The 23,067-nt window shown below is 39.2% G+C and overlaps 1 protein-coding gene across 1 annotated transcript in view; it reads left to right on the top strand.

The window, feature by feature from the left end:
• The first annotated feature begins 3,149 nt into the window (after positions 1–3,149).
• The window catches only part of spred1 (sprouty related EVH1 domain containing 1), a 40,004-nt gene continuing 20,086 nt past the window's right edge, over positions 3,150–23,067 (top strand). Inside the window, exons 1-2 of the mRNA XM_007576116.2 lie at positions 3,150–3,945; positions 19,711–19,969. Coding sequence (XP_007576178.1) covers positions 3,914–3,945; positions 19,711–19,969 — 291 coding nt within the window. The 5' untranslated portion in view covers positions 3,150–3,913. The remainder of the gene's footprint in view (positions 3,946–19,710; positions 19,970–23,067) is intronic.

The raw sequence follows: 23,067 nt of genomic DNA, 5'->3' as shown, positions 1-23,067 counted from the left end.
CCATTCACCCTTTGCTCTCAGAGAGTCAGCTGCATAGCAGTAAACGCAGCTCAACAGAGAGAACGTAATCGAACAATAAAAAGGAAGTCCAAAATATGTGTCATAGCTGCACAAGTGGAGCTACTGCACGCATGGGTTGTCTATATACAGCGACATGAAGGGTGCTTTATATGGTGGCAACATAAGGCCGAGGCGAAAGCTGTATGAAAGCCAGAGAAATACAAAGAAACTTCTCACACAACATGCTGTCTCTATGACAACAACACAGAATCATTTAGCCTGATCTCTTGGCTTTCCACAGAGCAGAGAAATCCAATAGCATTTAAGTCTTACACAACCAAGCCACAGATTCACTCCGCAAAGGTTTTGACACATTTGCAAATAAGGTTCAGGGATCCATTCATGGATTTACACAGTAACTTCCAAGACACTTTTATGTAGGAAACATTTCTAAGTGTTTAGAAAGAGTAAACATTTTTATTACGGTATTTGGTAAAGAAACATTAATGTATAGTGCAGTATTTTATTGATCTCGGAGTAAAAGAGAGTTAAGAATTCACCCAATAGAGTTAATATAACAATTTGCACCCGCTGGTGAAGAGCACCTATTGGCACAGAGCAATTCAAAGTTCAATATTCATTATGGCTGTGGTGCATTTAAAACACAGCAAAACCTAAAGACATAAACTATTAACCAGTTACTGATGGATTGTATCACATTAAGTGAGAGGTACACATAGCACGATGCGATCTCTATTTGTAAGCATGTTATTTTAAGTCAAAATGCAAAAAATGCTGATACATACATTGCTATCAGGGTGTACTGCTACTAGTAACTATGATACCAGTTGGCAGATCTCATGTGTTTTTTTTTACTTGCAATAAAAACACTCTTAATGAGGTGTGACATAATTTTTAGATCCAACCTCCAATGTCCTAAAAAGTAGACCCTACCACAATACACACAACAGGGGTTCCCTGGTTCTTTCCTCCAATGTTTCAAACTTAATAATAATGATAAAAAAATAATTAGTTTGTGATTAAGGCATGCAATTTAACATTCATGTTATTAAAACAGCAGTAAACCTTTTAAAGGGGCAGTATTATGTGTTTTCGAGACACATATTGGTATTTCATAGCACAATCAAGTAAACTATGTTACCTTCAGTTGTTATGAAAATGCTCTCTACATATATCAAATATACAAAATTTTACTTTGATTTTTGTGCTTTGAAACTGGGCCTCTGTCTCTTTAAAAACCCCTGCTCTTTCTGAAACCCCGCCTTCAGGAAGTCATGTAGCAGAGCTCCTAAATCAACCCTTTAACAATGTTTTTACCAGCATTGCACTCCAAAGTAGCTCGTATGATGAGTTCAGCAGATTCCCAGTTTCACGAGGTGTTTGCTAATTGCTGCTGGCTAGTCTGAAGGAGCTGAGTGAGGGAAGGGGTGCTTTGTAAGGCGGAAGTTCGGGAAATAGCAGGATTGCTTAGCCAAAGCTAAATGTAAACTGAAGCTCTTTCTAACAATTTGTTTTGTAATAGCTTTTAAAAAAATAAATAATGAAATAAAACATTACTAGAGAGACTTGAATGTTTCCTATAAACTGTACAGTGACAAAGTCACTAAGAAGAGTTTCCCTTAAGTTATAATCCATGCATAGATCAAGATAGAATAACTTTACATCCTTCTTTAAGTGTTTTTAATAAGAAAAAACCCTTTATAACTATGTTATACAGCTTTCTTTCACACTAACAATATGTTATATTTGTATACACTTATAACGCCACAAATGTGTGGGGTAGTTTCAGAACACTATGGGTAACATGAGACATCATCGTATTTTAAACCATGCAACTCAAATAAATTAGTCTTACTTTGGGTTCCGGCTCAATTCGTTCCTTTGCTAATTCCAAGTTTCATACCATGAGCTGGTGTTCTGTCCCTTCCTATCACCATTTCGTACCAATAAACAACCTACTTTGAACCCAAGTACTTAACCCCTGGTGAATCACTTGATTATTCATTGATTAGTCAATGCTAAGTATTTCATGGATTATGGTACTAAACTTCCCTCTATAGGGTACAAACTCACACATGGGAGACCAAACTATTTTGTACCAAAGAAAAAAACTGGGGACAAGATGGTCCGAAAGTATTTCATACTTTGGGTACCTTTTCATATATTACTTTTTCCAGGAATGACATACAACCTCAAAAAATAAGTTGTACTGGATGCTCATTTGGGATTTGAATAAATTTGTATCTGAAAAAGTTTCAAGAAATCATATTTTTGCTCACCTTTTGTACCCAACTGTCTCATGTCAAAACCTTTTCCCATGAATGAAATAATATAGTGTTTTTGTAATTTCATATCGGACCTTTCTAGGCCACAAAATTATGCAAAAAGAAGTGAAGTATAAAAAGTCCTTGGCCAATGTGATACCAGACAGACATTTTCTGCTACCACGTTGTACCTAACTTTTTATGTACAAATAGTCCTTCATTCATTCCAAGTATTTAGTCATTTTTGTTACATTGTGGTTCTGGTATTTTCATACTATAGTTTTTCAGATACTGTGCAAAGCCGTTTCAGGTATGAAATGGTATATATAAAAGCAATTCAGGCCCGTACCAGCCTTTTAAAGGAACTTTTTTGTACCAAAATACCAAAACATCAAGTCATTAACAAATAGCGGAGTGAAATGACCACTAACGTTTACAGAGCTAATTTAGAATTAAATAATTTTACTGATATATATGCCTTTACATAGCTTTAGTAAATTGTTTCCGTGCAACTTTAAGAAGTGGTGCGGGTGCGGTCGACCACGACAAGACTGCATGAAGTAAAACAGAAAAACAAACATTTTTGTGGCTGAGGGCATGTGTCAGCCCCACGTCTTTCTCCTAATTATATTCTACTTCGCGTGGTATCACACAGACGCTTCCCTCCTATATCAATGCGTGATTGAAGGCAAACTTCTTTTGGGAAGTGTTGGGACTACTTTAGTGAACCCCCTTGCACATCAAAATTAACTAATTGACCGCACAAGCATACAGAGGAAGGCGGTTAAGTGTAATGCTAGTTACTCTTCAACAAGTCGGAACTTTCTATTTGCTAGGCGAGCATATTTTCTTGCAAGGGTGACATGTTTTCACTACGTCGCGGAAGGATCCGATTTTTCTCAAGCGAGGGTCGACACATCCGCCCAGTTTTCCGATGTTTCATCCCCCCTTTACCTCCCCTCCTCCTCCGAGTTGAAAATGGAGTTCGATAAAAGCAGATGTCCACCAACTTTTCCTGGAAATCTCATGTCTGTGTTTGGTTGATTATTCCCTGTGTATGCACACTGAAAACAGCCAATTTCTTTTTTTGTTTGGCTTCGGATGCCTTTACTGCAGAATATTCGGACACGTTGACGGAGCCGACACTGCACAGCGCTTTTTCAAGTGTCGTCCTGGAGCTGAAGTTGGGCGAATGGATGCTCGACATAAATAACCTAACAAACGTTACAGTCTACGGCGATTCCTGCATTTTCTCTCATTTTTTGAAGGATCTATAAACATTCTTGCAAAGCGAGGATCTGTTGTGTGTTTGTTGAAGGAGGATGGTGCCGCTTGCTCATTTGTTGTGGTCGGATTTTACTTCCAGGGAGGATAAAATGAATCAACGGCTGTCATTCCTCCTCGCTGCTTTACTCTAGTCCCAGCCAGCAGAGCTAAGCTAGCTTTCACTCGGTGTTCTCGGGGACGCTCGGTTATGCATGCCCCCTCTTTGTACACCGTTCATCCGACGTCCTTAATAAGGTTTTATTCGTTTTTATGAAGGAAAATGGTGATTTTTGTGGTATTTTATCCCGCCGTCACTGCGTCGTCGATGCTATTGCTAAGATTTGGATCCTCGTGAGGAAAAAATGAGTGAAGATTCAACAAATCCAAACAACGAGTGAGTACTTTTTACTTACATATGCACAGACGTATACATATATTCAAGGAGCACATATAAATACAGTTCAGATTAGTATTTAGGTACCTTTAGGTATTAATATGTGCTCTTACACGCCGTCCCGGTGACATTTCTGACTCTGCTGCGCTGGTATTTCATCATTATGCTTTGCCTTTTATAATATAGAATGTAACTTCTAATTGTTTATTGACTATTGGAAGAATAATAGCACACGTTTGTTATAACTGTAATAACATGTATACATACGGAAACAATGCCATGCCTGCTCGTGTTCTTGTTTTGACATATTTGACATCTCCGATGGGAGAATTTATATTAGGCCTCTGTATTGAAGCTTCAGTAATGTTAGAATTATTCAATAAGGTGGAAAAATTATTCTAAACTCATTTATTATTATTATTATTATTATTATTATTATTACTATTATTATTATTATTATTATAGTAATGGTATTGTACTGATCGCCTCTTTAAATGTACGTATTTTTAAAGTAGACAAGCCAAGTCCAGTTTAAATACACATTGAGATATCTGTTAGTCTGAGTACATTATGGTCACACTGCGTTATATTGACAGTGTAGATTTGTGTGTAGCCAACTGCTGTCCGCCATGATTTCGGCACCTTCCCGTGCATTTAAATCCTGTATTTAATCCTTTTGCTTAAATCTAGTCTTTCCTAACCAGTCATACATATCACATGAAAACTATTCATGGCTATGGCGACATTTATAAGAGAAGAAGATTACTTTTTTTCTCAATCACACACATTTACATATCACGATCCCCATTCATAAAAAACGCCGTGGAACGGCGTTACATTCACGACCTATCTCAACGCGGTCCGCGGACACTGACTGTAATCTGTACATGTCGTGCTTTTCGTACACGTCGCACGCATTTCTGGTCGGGGTTAGCTATTGTTTTAATGGGGCTGATTCCCCCCCATGAGCCCTTGTTGACAGTCAGTGAGAAATATCTGCTTCGGGAGGTGCTGCGGTCACATGATCTCCTCCATTCATAAAGTACCTGCCTGCCCATTCACAGTACTGTACACTGTTTCGCATTGCACCGAAGATCGCATTTTTGGGTTAAATACTGCGCGGGCACAGAAGCAAAGGTTTTTTTTATGTATACGTGAGTGGGTCATAATGACATATAATCATTTTCCCCATCTCCGAGGGTTTGCTTTTTGCCACAGAGGAAGTAAAATGTCCTTTACAGTCATTTACATTGTCATGGATAGATGACTGAAACACACCCATTTCTTCTCCAATTTCTTTTATCTGGCCTTTGTGGTGCTGATTGATTTTAATGCATGGGGTTTTGTCCTTGAAGTGCACTTCTGTGATCTTATGTAACATTTGCCATGCTGTCCTTTGTTCACATTATCCAGTGCACAATTGAGCCTTTAACACATATGTGTTGATTAATCTAAACCTAATGTAGTACTTTTTTGTTTTGTCTTTTTATGTGTGATGCTACCAGATAAGATCAAACTTCTCATTGTGTTTTTGTCTGAAGACGAGAGAAAAAAACCCAACAACAACAAAAAAAAAAAAACATAAGCATTTGTAAAATTTGACCCGTCTTCTTAGAACAACATCAAGGATCCACAACAACCCCCACTGAGGGAATTTTTGCCGTGGGCTTATGTATTATCAGTGGGTTTTAAATACAGTGCTGGGTTTGTTCCACGCTGCATGATGGCGGCAGCGAACATGATGAAGCGATCCGGACATTGTTGCTATGATTCCACCATCTTTCTGCCAGTGGTATGATTCATTGTAATGGAAGCTACAGAGTACTGAGTGAAGGTTGTCTTTCTTTTTCCTTTTTGAAGACGTTTCGGTTTTTCCCATTGCCCAGGTGGATTTAGATCTTAGAGGAAGTCAGTCGCTTATTTCTAAAAAGAAAAGTCTTTCCCAATATTCTCCGAATCCTTGAATAAAACCTGCTCAACTAACAAGTTGCTGACAGGTGTTAAGGAAAACATATTTTCTTTGACTGGCTAATTCTCATTATGTTGTAGAAGCAAATAGCTATAAATACCACAAGTAAAAAGAAAAAATACATAATCATAATTAGATTTGTGGACTTGTCGTTTTAAACACTTTTTTCACAACACAAAAGCCCTTGTGTCCACATTCTCTTAAAAACAGGAAGCAAGTATCATGCATGAATGATTGCATGTAATACGGATCCGGAGTGTCTGATGGGCCATTGTTGTACATGGAACACACTGTTTTCTTAGTTGAAAGAAATAAATAAATAATGGGAGATGTGTGGTCACCTTGCTACAAAGATCATCTATGAAGCAATTGTGAAAGCTAGGACAGATAGCTGAACAAGGAAGTCAGCCAGACCACTGAGGCAACTGTGCCTGTTAGTTTTAAACTTGAAGTTTATCAGATGAAAAACAAAACATTGTTTACAGTGTTTCTTTTCGTGTCCTCTCGCCGAACAAAACACCTGCTGATGCCCACATATGACGTCAAATTAATAGCTGCTCTCATTTAGCTTTAGCTGCAGCTCACTTTCTCCTCAGTGTCTGAGCCAATTACAGGAAAAAACATTCGGCCGCAGCTGCCACCTGATTCTGTAGTATGTATATATAGCTAAATCCTCACTAGTGACTATATCTGATTATATGGAGAAAAGTGAGACTGGTAACCATCTCACAGCTGACTAATATAAAGCAGGCTGTTTTGGTGGCACAGTTGGGAGGAACGCGCTGACATGACTTTACACATCAGTGTAACAATTCTGGTCAGAACAGGAGCAGAACTTGTCTATCTGAATATGGGTAGTATTTTTGTGTTTGCAGTGGTTCCCAACCCTGGTTCTCCAGCCTCTGTATCCTCGATGTGCCTTTGTTCCAGCACACCTGAGTTATACGATTGCCTGACCTCCTCTGCATGCCATCTAGTGCCTGTTAATCAACCTTGGTATTTAAGTCAGGCGTCTGGCAGCAAGGGGACACCTAAAACATGAATTACGGGGGAGAACCAGAGTTGGGAATAACAGTTTAAAAAACAGCTTTTAACTATCATTTGCCACTGCGGTGACTTAAAGACAGATTACACTAGTCACAGAGATTTGATAAATCTCTGGGTCCAGTTTGTTAGGCTTGCATGCTACTTCTATCAGACATCATTTCCTTTGATTTCCTCCTTCTTACTGGACAAATCACCATAAAAATCTCTTCTTTATGGACTCGAATTGGACATTCTGTTGTGCATTGATGCCCAACTTTGGCATTCAAAGAGTCATCATCACTCTTTTACCTTTGGCTGTTGTCCGCTACCTTTTTTCACTTTTTCTTTGGTTTGTATTACAAGCTTTACCTCTAAAAAAAAGTATACAGTCTCTCATGAACATGTGTACAGAAAAAAAAAATCACTTTTCATGTGAAAACAGTGAAGATTTGACACTGATACAATGTAAAGCCATGTTTACAGGTTGTGTAACAGTGTAGTGGCCATCTATGTCTGAACTACTGGCAACAAAAGTGAGTACTCCCCTAAGTGAAAAGGGGGGTGCCAGCCAGTTGCTGTTTAGACCTTACATTGCACACTGCATCAAATTGGTCGTCATGGCTTCATGGGGCTGCATAAATACTCCCAGCTGTGGGGAACTACAGTTCATCGAGGGAACCATGGATGCCAACATGTACTGTGACGTATTGAAGCAACGCTTGAACCCCTCCACCCCCACCTTCAGAAACTGGTCCAGAGGGCGGTATTCCAACATGATAATGAGCCCAAACATACCTCCAAGACGACCACTGTCTTACTAAAGAAACTGAGTGCAAAGGTTCTGGGCTGGCCAAGCATGTCTCCAGACCTAAACCATATTCCTTAAAGTTGGAGGAATGCAAGGTCTCTAATGTCCAGCAGCTTCATGACGTCATCATGGGGAAGAGGAATCCGGTGCAATCTGTGAAGCTCTAGTGAACTTCCTGCCCAAGAGAAATGTAGCAGTTCAGGAAAATAATAGTGCCCACAAAAATCATGGAAACTGGGGCAGAGTTTGGACATTCTGGTGTCCTCACTTTTGAAAAATGTTATCTTGGGGGTTTCAGCCAATTTACTTTTATATACAAGCTGTACAATGGCTACACTGTATCAAAATAGTGTTGTTCAATGAAAACAAATAAAGTATTTTACAAAAATGCAAGGAGTGTACTCACTTTTGTGAGATACTGTATGTGTCTTTTAAGCTTGCAGTCTTCATAAATGCATTTTAAAATTGCCTCAAGATTCAAGCAGCGATGGCCCTGAGGTAGTTTTGTCTAAAAGATGGTTGGGTAAACCAAGCTGTTGTAGACACACAGCACAGCCTTTGTTGGGAACATGTTTCTTGGCCTTGGTGCAGTGGTGTTCACAAAGCTGAAATTACAAAAAGAGCTCATACAGCCTTGTGAGATTCTGGCTTGTGTCTTGTTCGGCATGTGTGGAGAGTTCCCCTCTTCTTTAATATCAAATAGATTCTTGCCAGTCTGCACCTTCAGATGGAAAGTGCAGACATTTTACATGCCCTCATACGTTTTTGTTTTTTACTTAGTGAATGTCAGTTGACTGACACATACACCGGGTATGGCCTCATTGTTTGCAATTCCTGCCGTATTGTCTTTTGCTAGTCAGGTGATCTTCAGTCTGCTTTCTCTGTCCGCTTCCTATCTGTGTGATTGATTTGAAAGCTCAGTGTTCCAGCTGCCTATGTGGGTGTCTTGATCTTATCACATGTGAGCTGTTTTCACTCCCTTTAGTTTTGCAGAGCTTCCCAAAAACATTCTTCCCAAACAACCCCCATCACGTCTCAAAACGACAAGGATATACGACTTCTTCAGTTGTTGGCATGCTTTATGGCCTGGGTAATGACTCATATTCAGTGGAGCTCATGGTAAGCTAAATAGTGTCTTAGGCCTTTCAATAGTCAGTGAATTTTGCAGTTATTTCAGTTTCTTGAACATGGTATCCATTTGGCAACAGGATGAGATTCTGATGATATGATAACCTTGATTAAAAATACTCTACTTTCACTTTATCAAATCATTTAAACATTTTAAACTGAAATGTAATAGCATGATATGCATGCTTTTATTTAAATGTTGATCTTTGATTTACAATTAAAATCTAACAATTATAGCTTTTCTGATTTATATTCAGAAACTTGACTAAATGATTGAGGAAGTGCTTATAAGCTACCCAATGACTGCCTTTCAAATACAGTCATTCTTTTCTGTTTTTATGCATGATAACATCATGATTGTGGCTGTTTATTAAAATTGTAGCTTTTTGAAACCTCAGTACACATCCATGCCTGTAACAGCTTTTGTCATTTTAACTGGTTGAATATAAGCCACAGACACATCTTACCCCAGGGCAATCTCTTTTGAGCTGAACACTCAAACACGTCTTTGGTTTTGCTTCTGTTTTTTTTTTAGGAAGTGTTGGTTGTGATGAATGTGGCTTACAGGAGCTAACAAAATATTTCATTTGACAAACCTGAGGTTGCATATAACAACAGTGCCTGCATGATACATGCTCAGTGTTTTTTCCCTTCACAGGCAGTGAAAACCTCATTTTATGTCATAAGTTTCATTTGTATCAGCAGTGTTTATCTTTTTATAGACTAACTCTGTGACCCAGTACTGAAGTGGCCATCTATTGAGCTGTGAAGTATGGTTAGTTTTTTTTTGTTGTTTTTTTTTTTTAATTTATATGAATCTACAGATGTCTTGTGATGTCTGTGGTTGTGACGCATCATCAAAAATGAAACCTGTCTTGCGTTGTAATGGACTCTTCCATCCCCGTGGTCAGATTAAGGCTTGGATCCTCTGTATTTTAAACCTAACCTACTTCCTTCTTATTATTTTCATTTCCTCTTCAAGTATTTTAGGAGCATGCATTAAGTGGAACAAAATGTGAGTAGTGAATTAGAAAAGTACTTTTCTTAAAAGATGAATGATGGTGTGGAGTTAGTAGTCTACTCTACACCACATGTGGACTTAAGTTGTATGTGAGTGTGTCTGCATCATAACATCTACATAGCAGGAGGCTTGTCTTTATTTCTTTGCCCAGTCGGGCCTCTGATGCTCACAGACCATATCTTAATGCCTTTACGAATTGCTTCTAACACAAACTGACTGAATTGTAGATATTGTTTTCAGTCGTACTGCATGCAGGAGCGAGAAGGCTGGGCCTTGTTGGGAACTCTTTGCTGCAGCTGGGCTAAGATGGTTCTTTCCTGTTGAGCCACAGACTTAAAAGGGCACAGATGTAAATCCTAAACCTTGTGTCTTTGATTGAGTTTCCAAACGCTTTGAAAACAGGAAGGGGTTTCTGTGTATGTGTCTTTGCGCGTACACGTATACACACACAGCTGCACATGTTCCTGCGTCTCTATTTTTATAGAAACATTTGCCATGTGTGCTTCTGGAAAAGATAAGGTCTGATCCTGGATTGGTGAACGTAAGAAAAAGTAATAGCTGTTATATAAAATTTAAAGCCTCGCCAAAATTCCAAGCCTGTATTTTCATCTGCCCAGTGAATGTCTGATCAGATTTTGACTATATTTAGTACTCGATTGGTTACTAAAGTTGTTTCTTGACTCATCAAATTGCAAGACATTTCCTGCTTGAATGAGATGTCTTTGTCCAGAATAGTCAACTATAGAGTTGAATATTTTACTGTAATTATGTAACTGTACTCTCATCATCTTCATTTTATAGCTTGTCTTGGCAGTTCATAGGCCACCATCTCAGTGTGATGGCTGATCATTCCTAAGTAGCTTCAAAAGATATATTGACTGTTTTTTTTTTTCCCGCAGCTACACGGCCCGGTCTTGTGGGACTGCTTTCGCATCAAAGGCGAGCAGAGATGCCGCTGCAGTTGAATTTCGTGGTTCCTCTTTTTTGTAATGGCAAGCGTAAGGTTTTAATTTACTGAATGCTTGTGGTTCGAATTAAGATCCTCTCAATATGCGGCTTTGATGAATGTTTGAGAATAGCTTTCTGGCATTTGATACACATATGGGATTCTTTTTAGATTTATAGTGTGCCATGGGGCAGCGGGAGTTGGAACTGCGATGTCGGGATAGCAGGCCCAGTCCAGTAATGGACGGTTTGATTTGAAAATGATTGTTCAAGATGTCGTCCCGATGAGATCTCGTGATGATTGTCCGGTTTCCATATGGAAGGCAAGTTAATTTGGCATGGAAAGGTTGCCTGCCATAGATACTACCAAAACTACCATTAACATTTAGGTTTTGCTGTGCCGTGCAACAGCAGCAGCAGATTAGGCTAGTGTTTTTTTTTTTCCTTTTTTTTTCTGAGTCAGTTGGTAGCTAAGCTGAATGTTCTTGTGAGGGAGATGAGTCACCAGCAGCCTGAGGTGTTGAGAAGAGATAGGGCAAATTTTTCTTTCACTTCTCTTTCTATAACCAGCGGATTAGTTTTCACTGCAGCTAATGTAAGCAAGCTTGTGTTGCCTGCTTAGTGTTCACACCTCTATCTGCTTTTATTAATGACCAACAGACAGCCTCTTCAGACGTACTTTTACTATGAATGTATGTATGTTGCAGCTTACACAGCTAACCATAAACCACATTGGCTTTTGTCTTCTGTGTGTCTTCTTTTAGTTTGCGTTTGGTTCTTTAAGCTGGGACTGAGACTAATTAGTTTGCTTGTTTACCCCATTCAGATTAGATGCACGGGTGGACTACATGGCCAGGTTCCATGTTTTATTTTTATCAACAAGATATGTTTACAGTCAAAAAATGTCATTACAGTAGAAGCAATATTGCTTATTTCTTTTTAATACATCTACTTAAATAAGAAATGTCATGTCTACAGAAATGTCATGTCTATGTAAGGCGACATGAATCTACAAGGCGTGGGCCGCTGTAAAATTCTCACGGTTTAATAACCTTGAGTAAAAATACAACAGTTTCACAACAGCAGCACACAAAGTGTAGCTTGAATATATCACCAGATCTAATTGAAAATATTTAGAACAGAAAACAACAGTCATTCCTGCTGCAGTTATATGTTAAAGTAATTCAACATATTAATTAATGTAGTCATATTAATGTCATCTAAAGTCTTTATTCAATGCTTTTTTTATTTTAAAGCATAAACTTAAACATCTAGAGGAAACACCAGCTACATGTGGTAATTTACATGTGTTTATTGAGAAGAGTGCCTTATATCACTCTATTATTAGGGTAACACAAGCATAAAAAGCAAAAGTCAGCCAATGCCGATACGATATTTATTGCTGATATATTAGACACATTGTTTTTTGGTGGGTGTGCAAAATAAAACTTTTTAAGCAATCTGACAATGTGCAGCTCTAATATTATCTGATTAAGTAATGTGCTATGCTTGGGTAATCGACGTACATTTGCCTACTTAGCTGATATGTAGCTTGGCAGTTGTGTTCAGAAAACGTGACCTCATTGAGAGTGATGGGTTTTCTGTCTCACGACTATTTGCATTCCTTGCGAAGGTTTTCCAAACATTGGAAATATACATTCTCCATGGAGGTCTGTGCATACTCAAAGTGGACTCAAAGCCCCCAAACAGCTCATCAAACTTGTTAGTATCCATTCAGATTGTAGGAACTGAAGGAAATTATCATGAGAAATGTAGACAAGGTATGCTTGACTATGAAATCTCAGCTGTCCAAAGACAGTGTGAACACACTGCAAGGCTCACCGAGTACGCAAAGTATGGATGAGTACGTGGGAGTCTTCAGCAAGAAAGGTGAAGAAGCCTCTTTTCAGCCAGCTGACTGGCAGCCTGTAGCAATATGTAGAGGAGACCAAACAACCCCAGTTTGCTCTCTAATATCTCATTAAGTAGATTACAACATTACAACAAGTGTGGGGGAAATGTAGATTTTTAAAAAACCTTGATTTGCCCACATATACTCTAAAAGTAAATATGTCCATAATATGAAATCAGTCAGAAATACATAATTACATAAATATCATTGTGTTTTGACATAACTGTTGAAGACGGCGTTATTTTCTTTTAGGCAAAGAGAACTAGTCACAGCCAAAGTAGCTTTTGACGTAGAAATCCATGTTTTACCTACTTTACTGGTAATAGCTTTTTCTTTCTGCGGATAATCTATAGAATCGGATTGGGGATAAGTAGCTTGTGTTTATTTTCTCCAATGATATTTTAGTGATGTGGGTTTTTTTTTTTTTTTTTTTTTGGCCGTCTGTTAAAAAGTTCCACGAGCCAAAGTGGTCTAGCGGAGCTTGACTGAGCTTGACAGCCTTCCTCAGGTTTTTGATTTGAGCAAAAGATGGGGAGGAAAAGGGGTGATGGAGGAAAAAAAAAAAGAGATGCGGGGTGGGGAGTAGGAGGGGAGGCAGCTTTTCTGGTCTTTTCAGATGCTAATGAAAGGACGAATGGTTTTCCAGCTTTTAGCTTGCAAAGTGTGTCTCCCTTGCAGCATGCTCTGCTGCCTGGACATTGTGGGAGGACAAAACTCCAGGCCCGGGATCCAATAACGTGAAATTTCAGCAGAGAAGCGGCCATTGTGTACAGAGAGGCAGCCGGGGAGGGCCTGTGTGGAAGGAGGAGGGGGGGGGGAGAGGAGACGGAGTGGAGGAAAGGGAGGGTGGCTTGGCGAGCAACCAGGGGTCTGGCTACATCCTTTCTCTTTCCCCTTTCTTCCTCCTCTTCTTCGCTCTCTTCATCTTCCCTTCTTCTCCACCCTCTTGCCCACCCCGTCCTCCAGGACCCTCCAGCCCTTCAAACCCTCTGTGCTCCTCTTCACCACTCCCCTTTGGGTTGGAAAGCCCAAGACCGAGACGGGAGCAGAGCATAATTGCATGCTGAAGCCCAGTGAGCCATGGGCCGGAGCAGCAGACAAACGGTCACTTTGTCCACTTAGGAAATGGTTGTCCCAGGATCCCCCTTCTCCACCACACACTGGAGAAAGTGGCCTCAGGGCCCATGTTTCCCTGATCTGCGCATTCTTCTCCAGTGTCTCTTTCCTGTAAATCTATATTTATATTTACTACTTTTGTTTGTTTTTTATTGATTAATTATAAGAAATACAAGAACTGTGGCGTTTTTTGTGTGTGTGTGTATTAGAACAGTTGAACTAGTTTGTAACTTTACCTCAGGTGGAATTTTGAAAAGTGAAAAATTCACACATAAGTTTTCACATACCACACTCGACATTAGATTTTCTTCACACTTTTGCCTGATTTTCAGTGATGATTTTTCTATATACTTTAAAAATTTGTACTTTATTATAATACTTTTTTTTTTTTAAGTTTCCCTTCAGACATACGTGCGATCCTTATCTACAGTTGCCTCTCCCTGTCCTCCTCGGCTTCAGTCTCAGCAAACCCCTCAGTTTTTTTTTTTTTTTTTTTTTTCCCCTGCTTTGCTCGGAAATGAAGTCAGTCATCCAGCAGAATAACTTGGAATAATTCAGAATTGGGGGCTCCTTTCTTTCATCCTGCCCCACGCTCTCCCTCCCTCCCACCCCCTTTTTTCTCTTGCATGCCAAAGCCAGCTGATCTGCTTCCGCTCACAATTGTGTGTCCAGTTGACTGTGTGCTCTCAGCAAGGGGCGTGGAGGCCGGCTTTTGTCTCCACCATCCCTCGATGAGCTGTGAATGTGCACAGGGTGGACTGATAGACGCATGCAGAGCACTGTGTGTTTTAGGAAAGCAAGTTCACCGACTAAAGGGACAGCTTTATAAAGTTAAAATGTGTCGTTTGTAGAATCGTGGCATGCACCCTACATATTAAACTCTTTTAATAAGTAATAAAGAATGCTTTGCTTGTAAAAGTTTTATTTAAGAGGATCCGCATATCTGTTAACTTCCTCTCACGGCCCACCCCACCCCCCCTCCTTCCTCAGAGTGTCATGGTTGCTGGCATGTGTATGATGGGAGGCCTGAAGGGTCAGGCCCTGGTCATTGTGCTCTGGTCATGGCTGACTGACACCACCGCCTGCCTTCTGTTCACCCCAGGGACCCCTGTCTGACTGACAGCCCCTTCTGCACCCAGCACCCGCATCCATTTATTGGTGTCCATAGAGGGGTGTTAGAGTAGCAGCAGTAGCATATCCCGATCACTGCCTGCTGTGGTGCCCCAAAACCTTATTTTTCATGATTGAACTGAGTTCTCTTGGACCGTTTCTTTGTCACTCATGTCATTAGATATCATCAGAATGGGGTGTTTTCTATGTGTGGTCATTAAAGGGAAGTTTGTTGAGGTTTTCCTGTTTTCTGAGTTTCCCATGACTAGTTGCTGTCAAATAAGCCCCGGGCAACACATTTACCCTGTCTAGACGTTTAGCTGGTGATTAATTATAAGAAATATAAGAAATAATTATAAGAAATATTTTCAGCTTTTGAAAATTTATTAAAAATGCTAATGATTAGAAGTATAACATTTGGTAAATGTTTTTCAGTTGGGTCCAAATTTAAAGACAACTGGGCATGTCTATATTTAGTATTTCAGATATGTCCAACTTTCAATCTTTTTTTTTTTTTTTTTTTAGACCTGCTGATGCAGATCTTGGTCAGATTTCTCTAAAAAACTGTAATAAACTTTGTCAAAATGTTTTTTTTCCTTCCTGCCATGAGAAGTCAAATATTTATAGTAGGATATGGTAGGTGATGCAACACCATAGAGAAAGAGATTATTTATTGTAAGGTAAGGACTTATTCATTTGAAAATATTTTAGAGTTAACATTTTAGCCTGAATAAAGTAATGTTCATTATTGACTGTAAATTTCTATGTTTATTCCTTAGATCAAAATACTACTACAATGACAGCACTACACAATTTTTGTTTCCAGGTGAGAGGGGCGGGGTGTTGTTCTAAAAATTTAAAGGCAAAAAAAAAAAATCCTTCTCATCCTCTGGCACTGCAGTTTGGTTTAAGGAGGTAATTTAATTTTATGAAATTTTTTTTTACTGCCAAGTCAACATTTTTAAGTTTGAAGCTGAAAAACATAACAGAAATGACCTTGAAGGAGACAATTTTCACTGACTTTTTTTTTTTTTTTACCAATCCAAAACTCAAAATGTAATATAATTGCCTTGCTGATAACAGTTAGTGATAGTTACTGATCGCCGTTTCTTTGCACTGGATGATTTCCATCCAAATAAATATTTCCCAAACAATACTATCAAACATTCTTGTAGAGAACATGTTGCTACATCGTTTCCCAGTGCAAAACAAAGAGAAGTACATTGTTGTTGGCTTGTATTGCTAATTGTGGTTAGCCTGCACAAAAAGCAAAAGAGTTTCCCAACTTGTACCAACTAGAACACGGGTTAATTTGGTGTTTATGTCATTCCCACGGTTTCCTGGGTCAATTTCACCGTTCGTTTTTTCTTATGAGACATCTCTGATGACGCACAGATCAGTGTGCTTGAGCAGCTCATCCTTTTTGGCTGTTGCTGCTAATTATCTCTACATCAAAATGTGAAAGGGCAAAATGACTAGCAAAGTCTTATATTGTAGCAACCTGAATGAACGTCTGACATTCCTCAGTAAAGAAAAAAATGTTGTTCTCTCTGACTTTATTTGTAAGCACTTCACTGATGAGGAAATGAACTAGCTTTCAGCGATACTTTCCATGTTGAAGAACATTGTGGTTAGTGTGACCTTGTGGTGCATCTTACATCTTGATACATGTATGTATTGTCAATTAGCTATGATAAAGCCTCAAATTATGTCACCTATAGCCCCACATATAGTTGTCTATTTTTTTGCTAGGTTTATGCTGTTTTCAAGCTTCTTAGGGAAATAATAGATTTTGTAGTTCCTCATTTCTCTTCTTGCTAGCCCTTTTTGTGCATATCACTCATCCGTATTTTAATGTGCAGCATACTCAATGATTTGCTGCATTTCTTTGGCTGCAAACACACATCTCTAAAGCAGTGGGTTCAAACCCACAGCTAAACTCTAGAAAGCACAGGAAACCCTGCTTGATTCACATTTTTTTTTATAAAGCTAGTTAGTTTCTGTGTTGTCAATTTTGTTAGTAGATTAAATTCTTGACTTGAACAATAGAACAGATTAAAATAGGATAATTCAACAAAGATGAGACAAAAGTTCACATTTCAAATTTCCTGTCATAGTCTTCTTGTGTTTTAAGTAACGTAAATTGTTGGACTTTTATAAAACTTTTAACAGAAGGTTTTGTCTGGGATGTTGGTTGTCCTGAAGGCACCACGCTTTTCTCAGTTTCTCAACATACACTTGTATTCCTAGAGCAATTTAAAAACACAGGTTTCTATATTGCTTATATGAAAAGAATATCTATTACAATGTCATTCAGTTCAGTATATCAAGGACAAATCGCTTAAATATTATGAATATAGTAAGTAATGTTTAGAAATGGTTGTTTCAAAGTCTTTTTGATAAATATGACGGGGTGTCCCAGTTTTATTTCAGTATGTTACACTTGTGTATTAATGACCAAATAGAAATAATACCCTTCCTCTTGAAGGTGGTGTGCGTTTGATTTTGCCAGTGGGATCTTTTGTTATGTTTTTATAAATGTGGTGCTCTTGTGTTCTTGGCGCCAGGAGCTTTCATATGAAGGCAGATACGGTCGCTGGGAGTGAAAATCCTCTCGCTCGGTGTCTGATTCACGTTTGGCCGCTGCTCGTGACATTCTTTGCAAACACTTCACATTCTGACATCATCTCTGCTGGTTAAACTGACCAGAGAGCAGTTTGTCACAGGAAGTCATCTGCTCGCAAACATCTCCAGCTATTTTCTGCTTGGTTTGATAATCTTCCTCGTCTTTAATGTATTACTAGTCCTCAGCACGCCTTGACCTTTGTCATTTCCGATGGCCCTGTTCACTGTTACCTCATCAGGGAACAATCTGAGTAAAGGTGAGAAAACAAGAGCAGAAACGGAACAAAGTCAAACTTAATCTTTGATTTTTTTTAAATGAGCAATTATTGGAATAGATATCAAACAAGCTGTTTTACTCTTATCCTACCATACACAGAGTTTCAGCTTTGCCTTTAAGTCCTTTGTGGCGGTTGTGCTTTTAACTTTTCACTTGATTTATTGATTTAACCTGCAAAACCACCAATCTTCAGTTTACTTACAACTGTTTACTTACTAGGACAGAAAACTTGCTGTTTGTTAGCAGAATTTCATGTTAAGAAGTTCTGAGAAATGATAAAACACATGCAGCTTTTCCTTCAAGGGTGTAATCCTTTTCACCTGCTTCAGAAATCTTAAAAGTAGATCATAAGTAAGATGACGTTAAAACACTAACCACGCCATTTTCCAAACACACTATGATTAACATTGAGCTGCATTTCCAGCGGAACATGCTGGTGTTGGTGAGTTGCAGTCCACACAAATCCCTCAATAGAAATATCAGGTGTATATATAAATATATGAATATTTATATCTGCTTAAACTCCGGGAAAATCTAAATTAAATGAAGAGAAAAACCTTTTAGTGTACGTCTCATTTGTTTTAAATCTGACTATATATGTCAACTGCGTTACTTTACGTAAGCTGTTGGATTATTATTATTTTTTTTTTTTGGTGTTTAATTGCAGTTTTATTATGCATGTGATATGATATGCATGTGAAAGGATTGTCTTAAAAGTTTTATTTTGTGATTCAAAGGGGAAAGGGGAGAATGATGTACTCTCTAGTTTAAAACCTCTGCTTTCGTTGAAAGCTTTGGATTCAGCTGTGGCCATAGACTGAACATGACCACATGGTCACTCACCCTCTGGCTGGGGTTAAAGATACACTGACAACTTCAGACAGCTTTTAGCCTGTTATGTGAGTCACAATGAATTTAGGAACATTATTGTTGTTATTATTTCCTATGTGTTTCTTGAATATGTTACATCTATAATGCTCAAATGGAGTTGATTTATTAAAAAACACATCTGTTGCAGAATTTAGGCACATCTGTTTTTTTTTTAAGTAAACACATTCTTGATGTAAAAAAATATATATATTTTGTTTTTTTGTTAAAACAATTAGCCGAAATGCTTTGTAAACCGAACTCATTTTAGATGTAGTTTGTCACCTATAGAACATGACCTGGTTTTGTTGTAAAACCCCATCAAAAACAAGGCTCATGTTTATCTGACTCTGGTGACATGATATGTGGCAACATTTGGCGCTAATAGAACGCAACGGTTTGAGACAACAATCAGGTCAGACTGGAGTGGAACTCATTATCTCAGTTACATGGAAGTCTGTGAAATGTTGCTTGTCCACCAAAACATTCACTAGAGGCTCGACTCTTGAACCTTTAGTGATGTCGTTAAAAAAGAAAAAAAAAACAACATAAATTTTATGTTTTTATGTTATCTTGCTGTGGAAATCTATCCTTTATTGTCCAGCTTTCTTTTTATTGCACCTGTAACTGTACTCTGCTACATCATAGTAAATATAGTATAATGCATAATACTCTTTTGTGACTAGTTTTTAGCTAATGATAAATCAGTCAGTCTCAAACCTGTGCTATTGTTGTCAGTATCCAAATGTAAACTACAACCTTATTCTTTGGGAAGATTCTCATCCTAGTGTTGGGTTTAGTATAGATAGTATGTCAGCTAATGCTATGGGACCTAGCTGACGCAAACGAGGGAATAAATGCAGCCAATTTGTAAATATCGTTTGTTTTGCACAGTGTAGCTAACTCCATTTATTTTCATTCTTTCCCCCTCTGCTTGTCTTCTTCCCTTGCTCTCATGCAGTGACAGTTATGCGCGTGTGAGAGCAGTGGTCATGACTCGGGATGACTCCAGCGGTGGGTGGCTTCCCTTGGGGGGTGGAGGACTTAGCTGTGTCACCGTCTACAAGGTCAGCCGGGCAGAGGACAACAACAGCACCCACAGCGGAGGCAGCGGAGGAAGCGGCAGCAACCTCAGCCCCTGTAGTTCCACTCCCAGTCCGAGTCCCAGTCCCACCGCTGTGGAGTTCCACATCAGGGGCGAGAGACTCAAAGACAAACTGGTGAGAGAATGTAAAGCCTGCACCATGAGTTCACTGCATTGCATGCACTCATATTAACAGTATGCACTCATATTAACAGTGTGCATACAGTTTCATTGAAAAGTCTGCATACAATGGAAAAACGCATGATTACGTTGTAGCAAAATGGTTGAATTTCAAGTGCGGTTTTCTTATCAATACAAGCTCATACATTCATTCTCCTAAGTCTTTAAATAATTGGTGTTTTAGGATGTACTTTTACCTTAAAACCTTATTAGCTTTTAGTTGATGATAAATAACATTAGTAGGTTTTGTCATTTTCATTTTAGAAGGGTTCATTTGACAGCACTCAATCAATTGACCAATGGGAATACCCCCAAAAAAACTCAGTGAAAACCTTAAAAGGCGAATTTTAGATCTACCCAAAAAGCTGTCTGAAGTCATTTCTAAAGAGCAGATTCCCGAGACCTCCAGTTTGAAATAATGTTCTCAAATTATTCAGGCTCGTCACCGCTGCGCCGGCATAAATTAAAGAAACTATCCGGGACAAACAGCCAAGGAATAACCAGGGCTCAAGTCTGCCATTAATAGGAAAAAGCAAGAACATATCCTCTATTCCAGAAGAATCTGTACGGTTAGGCAAGATGAAGATGGAGCGTCTTAGTCTCAATGATAAGTGTGAGATGTTAAACGCAACATTGTACATGTGGATGGAAAAGTAAAGGAGAAATATCAGCAGCTACATAATTAAACTATTGACAATGATCCTAAACACACATCAAGATAGTTTTTTGAATGGATGAACTGGGCTAACATCTGGAATGGCCTTTCTGCCAGAACCTTTTAAAAGTGGGGTCATTCCAGGAAACCAGCAATTTTTTATGAACTCTACTCGTTCTGATAGCAAGAGTAGTGAAATATCAAGAGAGAATAATACAAGTTGAACACGGGTGGGGGGGACGTATGCGCATATTTGATTCTGTACAGATGAGAAAAATGTAACACAAAATTCTAAATTGTACACCTCGTTTAAAATGAATGCAAGCTGTATGACTGCTGCACTCTGGCAAAAGATGATTCAAATAAATCATTAAAATCCCAAAACGAGCATCCCATCTACACAATGAGTCTGCAGAAATAATTCTGAAAGGAACTGTACAAATAAAGTCACATTAATTTTCACACTCTTTCCAGACGTGCCCTTTAAAGCGCAATGATTTGTGCAAATGATAAACAGTGCGTTCTGTCGAGCAGGATCATTGTGAGCCCAGCTTTCCCAGACTCCTGTCCCTCGCTGCCTCACTCACACTTTCAGCCACACAGGAAGTGTGTTTTGGCTCTCCTCTGTGGCCCAGGTAACTGAAAATAGGAGCAAACTGCGTGACGTTGTGATGCACGATGACTTCATCGGGGAGAAGGCCACATTACTCAGATGAGAATGTGGGATGAGGGATGTGAGAAAGTCTAAAAGCATGGCAGGATTCTGGAAGATTTAACCCAATTTTTTACACAATATTTTCCTTCAGTAAAACATTTTTCTTTCTTTTTTTTTTATGAATGCAGAAAAGAAAAGAGCAGCTAGCTGGGGTAATAATTATCACAGATTGAGCATTTGTTGTTTTTGCTTCTTACTAATTACTTTTATGTCCTAGACTGAGTTGTCCTTCAGTAACAGTCAGCAGTTTGACCTCTGACCTCTGTGTGTGTTGCCCCTCTGGCACACTGAACGCCAAGTTCCAGGAAACGGCTGGAGCTGCATTTTGCATGACAGCTCCGCTGATATAAGTGTGGATGTGTGAGAATGAAGTACACTGTGAATATTGTTGTCTCTTACTAGAGCGCTTCAAAAATAAAAGTTGCTCAGAGTATAATCAGTTTGCATCTATTTAAAATGTTTGTAAAAGAAAAAAGTGTAAAATCTTGACAGTTATTGAAATGCATGATTTAAACCACTTATTTTTTACGCTGTGTTAAACAGTTACACATAAGATATTAGTTGAAGTTATTTATATTCTGTATTATCAGTCTATTTCTTCTCGAGTAGCTGAATTTCTTGTCATTACTGTGCACATTAGATGCAAGCCAGATCCAGTAGATAAAGTTTAGAATATCTTTGTTCTGCGGTAAAGCGACTGTAAATCTCTTGGTGTGAGAAATGTTGGATGCCAGATCACAGAGGAGAGGCCACCATGATGCACAGAATCTGGCAACCCCAGACTATCTGACTTTTAGAGCCTTGTTACACGGGCGCCTGAATCACCGCTTTCATCTTTATTGACTGAAGCTTATTTACGCGCGTTTCATGTCTGTGACGGGTTTGTGTTTTGTGCGTTGCTACACAAGCACGCGTGTGGCACAGGAAAAGGGTGTGACGAGAACGCCGTTGTTCAGACGCGGCGCAGACGTGGTTCGGAGACCCCGGCAACTGTTCTGGGATGTGGTGAAACACTCCGATCACCGCCAGGGTCCCCAGTCGCCACAACAAACACCCGGCCATATGTAGGTCTGTCGGGATGCCACCCAGTGCCAGGGTGTTGGCGTCAACCTCAGTGCTACCAATTGTCTGAGGGCCTCAGAGGGATGACTCCAAGGAAACAGCAAACCACATACTAATGTTAGCCAGCAAGGAAGAAACACTCAATATCAGGGCCTGCCGCTACAGAATTTCTTGTTGCCACAGTTTTACAACAGAAACGCTTTTGTTTTTATTGGAGAGTTAAGCAAACCTGTAATTTGAAGAAGTTTTTTTTATTTTTATTTTGACTGATCAAAAATGAAATCGGACTACGGCGTTTCAGACATGGCTGCCGTTCCCCCAAGACACCGCCCCTGACTTCTGACAAAAGTGGTTCCTTCATCTGCCCCAGCAGCATGACAGTTCTGATGCAGCGCTTGTTTTCGGTGCCAGGTCCAGAGTTTCTCTGGGTTCAAACATGAAGAACTATTTAGTAACATCCAGAACCAATTAAGTGCTGTCGCTAGTTTGGTGGAAAAGGCTTTTTTTTTGATTGAAAGCTCTGCCAGTAACACCCAGTACACTCATCTTCCCATCAGCTCATACCAGCTTCCCTTACAGCATGATGCTGCCACCACCATGCCCTTTACTGTTAAGGGTGTTG

The sequence above is a fragment of the Poecilia formosa genome, unplaced genomic scaffold, assembly GCF_000485575.1.
Source record: "Poecilia formosa unplaced genomic scaffold, Poecilia_formosa-5.1.2 Scaffold8, whole genome shotgun sequence".
Taxonomy (NCBI): domain Eukaryota; kingdom Metazoa; phylum Chordata; class Actinopteri; order Cyprinodontiformes; family Poeciliidae; genus Poecilia; species Poecilia formosa.
Note: the sequence above shows the minus strand (reverse complement) of the source record. Positions and strands in the feature narration are given on the sequence as shown.